General features: G+C 32.9%; 1 protein-coding gene across 1 annotated transcript; it reads left to right on the forward strand.

The window, feature by feature from the left end:
• The first annotated feature begins 684 nt into the window (after nucleotides 1-684).
• Nucleotides 685-4635, forward strand: LOC149549408 (putative fatty acyl-CoA reductase 5). The gene is made up of 10 exons (XM_089794911.1): nucleotides 685-760; nucleotides 888-991; nucleotides 1470-1669; nucleotides 1776-1876; nucleotides 1962-2160; nucleotides 2261-2422; nucleotides 3731-3812; nucleotides 3898-4167; nucleotides 4233-4360; nucleotides 4488-4635. Exons 1-10 carry the CDS (start codon nucleotides 685-687, stop codon nucleotides 4633-4635), a joined length of 1470 nt encoding a protein of 489 aa, XP_089651037.1.
• Nucleotides 4636-11082: the final 6447 nt, after the last annotated feature.

Here is an 11082-nt window from a genome sequence, read left to right on the forward strand (position 1 = left end):
ACTTAATAGCAATATCATAGTTATTCCTTGGACAAGTGTGAACTTTGATCTACTAGATAATATTTAAGTAATTTTTTAGTTATATGATTCAAACAAATGTCATTGAAACATTGAAAATAAAATTCTTTTAATCTCAGTATAAAATATTATAACCATAAAAACATAAATTAATATAATACAATATGTTTTCACTATACTTTTGCACTTTACATAGAATTTTTTACAATTTTATAATATCACTTAATTTATTTTTTAACATTTTTACAATATGCATAAATTTTGATTTCTTATGAGCATATACTTGCCTACTATTCTGTGTAGAAAATAGCCTCATCCTCAATTAACTCCTTCCCTATGCTAAATTTTATGATTTTTGTAAAACCATATGAAAATTCAAATAACGCGGCTGATTCTCTGGTAGATGTACTTTAAAGTTTAGATGACTGCTTTAAAATCTCTGTATTTTTCTCAAGTGATATGCTAGTTACATCAACTTTGACTATAATTGCCTATTTAAGTACTGTTTTTAATGCCAGAAATAAATCCGGTGGTTTGAGCTAACAATCCAGGAGCTTATTTATTGTGTGTTAACATTATATTAGCGTAATGTATTGAATCTGCAATAACACCTTATTTTAAATATATCAGAGAACTTTGGAGGTTGATTCTGTCTTTCTAGTAGACATGGGCGTTGACATGGTGGAGTTCCTCAAGGATAAAGATATATTTCTAGTTGGAGGCACAGGTTTCTTGGGCAAAGGTATTTACTTAAATTGCTTTTCTCAAAAGTGCTTTATTGTTTTTTTTGGATATTTGAATGGTTACAACGTTTATTTGTTGAGCTTGAGGTTCTTGTTCACTAATTGAATTTTGTCTTGTCGATTCAGTATTTATAGAGAAAGTCCTTCGAGTGCAAGGTGATGTGGGGCATATTTTCACTCTGGTCAGGGCAACAGATTTACAGGCTGCCCAAGACAAGCTTGAAAAACAGGTAAAAGAGAAAGAAACTATAGAAATATGTGATTGGTGTGCAAAAGATCATAAGCAGCAAAAATACCGATCAAGAAATGCAGTGGAAAAAAACATGATTTTATTTATCTAACCTTAAGTATACCTCAAGCGGTGTGAAATTTGTTCGGTTGGTTACGCAGATAGAATAGCATAGGAGCTCTGCCAATATTTTGCAAGACATAAATTGCTTGAATAGATTGCGTATAAGGAGTTAACAAATTAATGTTTGCTATAAAAAAAAAATCACCATGATTTCACTGTTTTATACAAGTGAACATTTTTGTTGTTATCAAGGGATCAAATATATGATCTTTGACAATGGGTTATAAATTTGATCTTATTAGGAATGATCAAATTCTATGATTCTTGTAGTCGATTATAAAATTTGATCTAAAACTTTGGTCATAAAAATTTTACATTTAATTCATTTTGATGATTTAGTTATTGTTTCCTTACAGGTGTTTACATCGGAGCTCTTTAAGTCCCTAAGAGAGCGTTACAGTGATAGATATGGCAAATTCATGGAGAAAAAATTGATTCCTATTGTTGGAGATGTGACAAATGATGACTTGGGAATGGAGGACAAAGTTAGAGAAGAGCTTTACAAAAAGGTTGATATTATTGTGAATACTGCAGCCACTACAAGATTTTATGAAAGGTCTGACTACATTCATGGGGTCCAAAAGCAAAACGGTACCATTTCTTCTATAGGAGTCTCTTGGTTATAAGTTTGAGTTTGTCTTTGTGTTTGTTGTGATAATCAGGTACGACGTTGCCTTGAATGTGAATGTTGTGGGAGCTGCTAATGTTGTGAGATTTGGTAAAAGTTGTCCTAAACTGAAGATTCTCTGTCATGTCTCCATTGGTACGTTTGAGGACATTAAGCTGCCCTAAATTACTATTTATGGCAAGTTACTAATATTGTATTTTCTTGTCTCAATTTGAATCAGCCTATGTAAACGTGGGGAGATCCGGGATAATAAGAGAGGAGGTACTGACAAGTGGAGAGACAGTTGGAATAATGCCTTCACCATGGGACATTGAGTGTGAACGTGAATTAACAAGAAAAACTCTTGAAGAAATTAGAACCCTAAATCCACAACAAGACAATAGAGAGACACGTCAAATGAAAGAGTTTGCCGAGCAAAGGTATTTTCTGTTGTACATCAGGGTTTGTTTTTTCCTTCCAATTTCTTTGAAGGCTTTTACATGTAAAACATATAACGTAGTGGGGTTTTTGAATTCTCAGAGCAAGAGAATTCGGTTGGCCAAATACTTACGTTTTCACAAAAGCAATGGCAGAGGTGATGGTGGATCATCTCAGGGGTGATATACCAATAGCAATGGTACGCCCCAGCATAATTGAAAGCACTTTGTCAGAACCCTTTCCAGGTTGGATTGAAGGACAAAGGTACACCACTACTATTTTGTTGTATGTCTTTTATATTTTCAGTCCTATATGAGGTTCAACAATTAAATGCTGATCAGGAGAGTTAAAATGTGGCATATTTAAAATTCCCAGATGGCCTTATTTCCAATACTAACATTTAATATTTCTGCATAAGTGTAATGATATTTCAGGTTTTAATTATGTTATAGAATTAATATAATAATTATATCATGTGATCTAGAATCTGAATAAATTAGGGGAAGAGATCTAGTAGTTCTTAAAGTGATAGAATAGATGTCGTATTTACCTCCGGCTGATTTATCGTCCCAGTCTTTTTGGCTGCTATCAATTACTTCAAAAAATAGTCAATAACATATGTACTAATAGTGGGTCATACTTTTTTTGTCGGTGATTGACCTATTTGTGTGCTACTATTGGGACATTTCATAATGACTATTAGGATATTTTACCACAAGTACTAGTCTTTTTGATTTTTTTTGGTGAGTGACTATTGTGGGGAGAACACAATGAGCTAGTGTTTTAAAATGACATGTTTATACTACTTGACACACCATGACCCTCTATGGAGAGATCCATAAATTTATAAATGCTGAAACCTTAGCTTTAACCTCTTGAGTCACCTACTGACCCATAAAATTGGCCTAATTCAACTTATACTTCAGGAGATCTAGATGCATCAAGTTATGTTGAAGGTCTCTTCTCCTAATAATTAATGAATACAATGTTTTTTATTCAAATACATATTTATTAGAGTAGGTTAATGTGTTAGAGTCAGAGAATAAGTTCTAGCTCATGCTGATGATTAGTCGTGTAGTACTATCTAAAAGCGACATGTCAACATCTTTTAGATGGACCTTATTCCCTAGTACTGATCTTTAATATTTTGATATGGAAACATATATTTTCTTGTAAAATATAATGATATTTTAGATTTTACTCATATTATAATGTATAAATCAAAAATCATATTACATGATCTCTCATCAAGATAAGTTGGGAGGGAATAGAGGTAATTTTGATTGATCGTATAGAATGATTTGAAATATATCTATTTCCTTGATGATGAATTATGTAGCATAATTCTAAATATTTCTTTATGAAGGAATGATGTAAAAAGTGTGATATGAAACATTGATGAAATAATTATGAAGGAGAAAGATTATATAACTCAACTCAATAATAGATCAAACAATATGATTTGAAACATTTCTATTGCATAACTCTAACTACTCTTGATATTATCTAATTACTCATCCATAAAAAATTTAGTAAAAATTCTGAAATATCATTACATTTCCCGGTTGAAAGGATGATTGATCCGCTGTTCATTGCATATGGGAAGGGACAAATATCAAGGTTCCCAGCAGCTCCTAACTTGGTAGTGGATTTGGTGAGTGAAACTTTCTAAGTGGTCGTACTCTCTCACTAAGAAGTTGTAACAAAACAGTGAAAACTTTCTTTGAAACCTTTTGCAGGTTCCAGCAGATATGGTGGTAAATGCAATGCTATCCTGCATTAGAAAACATGCTTCAATCCCAGGTCTCTACTTATATCATCTCACCACTTCATTAGAAAACCCCGTGATTTATTTCGCTGGTCTCAAGGCTGCCTACAAATACTTCAAATTGAATCCATGCAAAGATAAGAAAGGTCAAAGGATAATAAACGTTAAAAAGCCCAAGGCTTTTCACAGTATGGAGACCTTCAGACGGTACATGATCCTTCATTACAAGATCCCACTAGAGGTAATAAATAAATAATTGTATCAAACTAGAAAATAATAGGTAATCCTTGACTCTTTGTTTTGCAGATACTGCATGTTGTTGACTTGCTTCTGTGTGGGATAACGAGAAAGAAGTACAATCGTCTGCTTAAGACTTATAACTTCGTAATGAAGCTCGCAGAACTATACAAGCCCTTCATCTTTTTCGAAGGAAGGTATGTATCTCCATGTCAGATTCTCTAAGTTTATTCTGCTTCAATTTCAACGTGTTTATTATCTCATCTGACTTTCTGAACCATTTGAGTTCATCTGATGTTCACTTTTAAGCATTGGGATTAACAGGTTTGACAATTCGAATACCAGACGTTTATGGGAGGAACTATCCAATGAAGATGCGGAAAAGTTTCAGTTTGATGTTACATGCATTGACTGGACGAATTATCTGTATCATGTTCATATTCGAGGACTCATGAAATATGCAAGCTCCTAGAATATGATTGTATTAATTCATATGCATTGCTTCCAATTGTTTAAATATTAAATAAATTAAATAGTTGATGGGAATTCTATTTATATTTTAAAATAATAAAGGATTGTTTTGATTTTAATTGAGAGCTTTTAGAAAAAATTGTGTATTATTATTATTATTTTTTAATCTAGTAGATGCAAGATGAGCCCATTGCCCAAACATGCACTTCCAATTACAAGAAGAGCTCACTGCCCAAACAAGTAATTAGTCTTTTGGAATATAGATGTTGTAAATTCTTTCTTGACTAATCTCTAATCTTTAGCTTGATCTCAGATCACAAAAATAGCTTCTCAAAACTTTGCATATATCTCTTTCACAGAAAGTTCACATATCACAATAGCACACATAATACTACACTTCTCTTCACAAGATGTCCTTTGCATAAATACCATGCCTTTTCACAAATTATTGCTAGGTTGCCTAAGACCATAATATACTTTTCCAACTTAAAGTAAACATCTAGGATGTCGGCCCTGATTGGTCAAGTAATTATTTTTTAAACAAAATAATTCCTTTCTTTTAATTTCGCTACCTTGTTTTACTAGTAAAATATGAATATTTATTTTATGTACAGTCTGTACTGAGGTCCGAGGTTACACATGTCATCACCAACATGTATACTATCTCCATCTAACTCTGCTATTCATAATATGACGTCAATAACAAGTTACATACAAAACAATACATTTTTGTAAACCAAATTCATACTTAAACAATTTTTTGAGTACCAAAAGTTAAGTATCTTTATTTCTGAGGTTTCCTATAAGCATGTACATCATGTGTTTCCATAAATGATAATAAAATTACATACCTTCATTAGCCAATTGTCAACAATCTCTCCCTTTGGCATTAATGGCAACAAAATAGGGAAAATTGGCTAAAAATTAAAAACTTTTCAAAAAATAATACATTAATCATGTATTATAACGTGTCCATCTTACATATGCTCTGCCTTACAATATGATTTCATACCTTACAATTTTATCTTCTCCCCTTTACCTTATTTACAATTTTCTTATGCATCCTCTCCCCCTTTGACATCAATGACAAAGGTTAGAATGTCAAAAACTGTTGTCAAAAGCTCTATTCTTTTTCCTTAAACTGATAGTATCTTCATGCAATCATCCTAACTTTCCTTAAGACTATTCATACCTTTTGTCCATGTATCCTTAGCTAATTTAGTAGAGGTGAGAATTTCACTTAAGGCATATGATGTAATCTCAATTACATTAAGATTGGAGTATAAAAAGTTTGAGTAGGTGTCCTTGGCTTTGACACACTCCAACTGTCTCTCAACAATAGATATTTTCAAACAAATAGACTCTTTGAAATCCTAAAAAAAAATTAATTTTTTTTTTTCAAAGTTCCAATTTCCTGATATCATTATGAATATTGACCACTTTTCCTTCAAAGTCATCAATTTTACTAGAAGGTCATTGTATATGGCTTGATAGAGCCTCTAGTTCACTCATCGTGCCTTCAATCTTACTATCAATATCCTTGGTCAACTTATGAGATAGGGTACACTTGATATATAATACCTTTCCATCCTATTGACATTTCCAAAGTTCCTTGATACAAGTATCAAGACTTATCAAATCATCCTTAATGGTTTTACAAATGGTGCTAAATAAATTAACATCATGTGAAATCTATGCCTTTGACTCTGCAACATTCAAAAAAATTGTAAATTCTTCATCAAAAGAATTCAATACTACTTGTGCCCTCTATTCAAGATCTGTCTCTATATGCTAGACTCTAGAGTACTATGTAGCCTATCAGTAACCTCCATCAAGGTTCTTTGCAAGCTCTTCACTATTCTATTCTTCCCAATAAGTTTTGACAAAGATGAGATCAAGTTAGTTTTATCATCATCATCAATTGTCATGCTAGCAATAGAAAGTAGAGTAGATGAACTAGATGGTTTAGATTCATCTTCCCTTTGCTTCTTCTTAGCTACCTCTTTGATTCTTCTTTCTTCTTTCTCTTCTTTTTCCTTTCTTTCTTTCTCTCTGTTTCCTTCCCCCTCTATTCTCTTCTTCCTCTCTTCCTCTATTTTCTTTTTCTCTTCTTCCTCAACTCTTCTCTTCATCTCTTCTTCAAGCAATTTCTGCTCGGCTTCTTCTATTTTCCTCTTTTCTTCTTCTAATAGCCTCTTCTCCTCTTCAATTTGTTTTAGTTGTTCTTGAATATCCTCAGCTTGAGATTTAAGCTGATCAAAACTCTCAAAAGGGTTAGTATCGTCAATGTTAATATTAACATTAGTCTGATCAATTTGCATTACGTCACCACTTACTAACACTTACAAGGTTCTAGCTGTAGGTGAAGGTGTTGCCTTAGACTCTATCATCATCTAACTAATGTTTGCAACTATTTCACTTCTAATCTTATCCTTCTCACCCACCATAAAACGAAATGGTCTCACCTTGTTTCTCAAGTAAGGTGCTAGACTGCTCAACAAATTCTTGACTTCTTCTTTGTCATCAGTCTTGCATATAGTCCTTATCATAGAGTTCTAAAGTTTTATGTCATCTTCTTGAGTTGGTACCTTCTTTTCTATGAATCTATCATAGCCTTTTTGGTTTACCGTGCCTTCAATTTCCTTAAGTTTCAAATTATTAGCTATTATATATCTCACAATAGAGATATCAATCGAATCTTTTTCAATACCATTATACAAGTCATAAAATTTGTTCATCTGAACAAAGTTCCTTACATTAGCAATGGCTAAATTTATCTTCTCTATCTTCAGCTTCCATGGTTTTTGAGCTTTACCTACTGATTGTTTAAAAGCAATTATTCTCTCTACCTATTTAGCTTCTTGATCTTCTTCTTCACTAGATTCAACAATTGTCAATGATGTCTTTTGTATCTTTCCTATTCTAGCGGCTTGTTGCTTAACCCTTTTTATCTTGGTGGTCACAACTTCCACTAATCTTTTTTATTTCCTCTTTGGCTCACTTGCTTGTACATGTGACACTATACCATATGAAATGCTTTGTTCTAAAGATGTCTCTACGATAGACGCTGACAAAGGTTGCACATACATTATACCTTGCTTCATAGTCTTCTTGACTTCTTGTGACTCACTTTCAATCATACCAGCCTCTGATAGAGCTTTCTTCATTATTGTTTCTGCCTTCTTGTGAGATGCTTTCTCTAAAGATGCCTGATGAGCTGATTGGGTAATTCATCATAAGTTCCAAATCTATACTCATCTTGGTCCTTCTCAGAGTTCAACAATAAATCAATGTATCGAATTGTTATATCATCACTTAATTCATAACCTAAGGGATCAAGGAATGTTTCTCGAGGTTCTACTACTTGAATATAAGTAAAATCTGTATCAACCATAACACATGCGTCACCTTTAAATCTTTCTACAATTACAGGTGCAATTCTGAATCTTTGTCTCATTTCATTCTAAAATGTTTTCATTATCAAATTCTCACTATCCAAGAATTTATCTATTGGATGTCTTCTACATACATCTGTGATCTTCTTCATTTTGCACCTCTCACTACTCATAGTCTATGTGACTAATAAATATAGAAATATCTTTAGCACATGAAAAAATAAATGATTAATCAGTGATTGAAATCTAAACACGCCATTCTTAGTCCTTTTGATTTTCTCTAGGTTCTCCAGAAGTTGCATTCTTAGAATTTCAATAAGGTTAAGTTGTTCCTTCTCAACACATATCTTATAAGCTACATAGATGAATCTGACTGACAATTCATCAATCTTAGAACTTGCACATATAGAGTAGACAATGATTCTTCTCAGGAATCTTACATCATCTTGTTTAATGGTGTTGATCACTATGGCCTTTCCATTATAAAATACTTTTGTGTAGCTCTCAACCTTCTTCTTAACAAGTTTCTTGCCTATAGGTACACTGCCTTGTTTGCTAGGACTAGTTACCTCATGAATAAGGTTGGCTGAAATATCAACTACATTGTCTTCCATCCACAGTATTCCATCATGTATTCTACTTAGCTTGATATGAGTTCATTCATTAGTGTCCAATTCTTAGTAGAAATGATATTTGAATAGGTCTAGTTCTTTCAAATTTTCAAATATGGGCTTTATAGTCATATCATGGTTAGAAACTAATTCCATATCTTTATTCATATACTTGCTCCCAATGGATTCAAACCTGTTGTTAAGATAACTTCCTACATCTTCCACATGCACTAAATTATTCATGTTGGAATATTCAAATGGGAAGAATACTTCTAAGGGGGGGTGAATTAGAAGTACCACACTTTAACCTTTTCAAATCCTTTAAAACAAATAACTAAAAGTAAACTGCATGCATGTAAACATATTAAATAAAAATAAAATAAACACATGCATCAACACATGCCACCAAAATTTGGTAACGCAAAAACCCTACAGGAATAAGAAGGTAAAATTAGGGTGGGGATGATACCCACAAAATTATTGTAGCAATAATTGTTTGACCACTTGTGATGGTCTTCCCTGTGAAAGGCTTGTCCTGTCAAAGGCCTTATACTGTGTCAATAGTGACTTGGTTAAAGGATTTAAAACACTTTACATGAAGTGTCACCCTATTAAATTATTTAGTCACCTCTTCAAAGGATCTACAAAAATAGTTGTTAGGCTATCCTATCATCATAGGATTTTCACTATCTAATACAATTGCTAGAGTATTAGAAATCTTTGACCTGATTGCTTACAATCTTCAATTGTTAATTTCAGTCATTTGATCTACTCATTCTGATGTGACCCTTGCATGAGCTGATATCTATTCATAGCCATTGTGCTGTTCTAATCAACTATATATGTAATTGCTACTCAATTCACTAAGTCTTTGATGCCCCTGTTGTTTGCCTTGTTCTACAATTTTGCTATTTTCTTAGCAACTTCCTTGACTTCTACTAAGCAACATGAAATCGTGGGGTCTAAGCCTACTTATAAAGGCTTCGTAGACTTAGGATTAGGTATGGATCTATGATCCATATTGTATCTTTAATTTCTACTCATTCCTTGCATTTTTCTCATTGGTTGCATGCCTTCTCCATTTTTTTTATTGGTTGCATGATGATTGCATAGGAAATATAAAAGATTTATTCCTATCCTTATTATCCTTCGAAATATTTCTATGTTGGCTCAAAAAATAGTTTACATATGAGTTTGTGAAGGCACAAACTCATATGTTGATTATGTGTTACTTGGCACATACTGGATTATTGGTCCTCACAACATGTTTGATCCTAGTTTGCTCGGCACCTAAAGTCACTTGGCACTTGTTGGAATTATGGCTCGGCATATGTAGTGTACTTGAATTCTATGTAGAAAGTGGTTAAGTATGTTGACACTCAATTTTCAAAACCATTCTGAGACCAACAATCTCTCCCTTTGACATGGTTATCAAAAACACTTAACTAAACATTATTGATCTGATCTCATGAGTACATTAATCATTCTACTCTACATATGTACAAAATTTCAAACTTTGTTCAAGATACCTTATAACTCCCCCTGAGTTGATTGTGCCTTTTCTATTCTTATAAACAAAATTCTATGTTGAATGTACCTGATATTCTTTGCCTTTGCCCTATTTTTGTAATCTGTACCCATGTGCTGAGTTGTTCTATCTTTTGGCTATCTACAATCTTTACCCCTTTATTCTTCAAAAGAATGAATAAAATAATGTAATCAAAATGCTTAGTATTCTCCCCCTTAGTTATATCTTCCTTATTATTTCTCCCCCAAAACATTATATATATCTATCTTATCTCCCTTATTGTTATTTCTCCCCCTTTTTTACACTTATGCCAAAGGGTGCTAAGGAGTAATACCATATTTCGCCAAAAATGTGTTGTTTACCTCCATTATCATTTTCAAAGTTGCATCCCAATTCTCCAAAGAAATTTCTAGTGATTATGCTAGATGGCAATCTCTACAACAAGATGTACAAGCCCATCAAGTTTAGAAAGATTAGGACCTTTCTTTTAAAAAGTTTCAGCATAAACTTGATCTTTGTGGAGGACCTCCAAATGTGGGGTTATGGAGGATTGAATCTACATTAATTTGGTCTTAATATTTCCCTCTTCACTTGTAAGTGCAGCTAACTCATTTTGGGTGTGAAGCGATTGAGAAAAAATCTTCTCACTTTGAGCTAGATCTCTTGGTAATTACAGGCTAGAAATCTTAAGATTTCTCTCCAAGATCAATATCCTCTGTCCTATCTCTTGTGTGAAATTAGAAAAATCACACAGCTTGTTGTACAATGAGAAAATGTTCTCAAGTACAATTTTTCCCTTTTCAATTTTCTTTGCCAATTCTACCTGTGCAAGTGTTATACCACTAGATATTTTCTCATTCACCTTTCCTTGAAATTTCCTTTCACACCACTCCATAAGTTTCACATTTGTATCC

The sequence above is a fragment of the Cupressus sempervirens genome, chromosome 7 (genome assembly GCF_028749045.1).
Source record: "Cupressus sempervirens isolate cs-2001-9-10 chromosome 7, ASM2874904v1, whole genome shotgun sequence".
In the NCBI taxonomy this organism is placed as follows: Eukaryota; Viridiplantae; Streptophyta; class Pinopsida; order Cupressales; family Cupressaceae; genus Cupressus; species Cupressus sempervirens.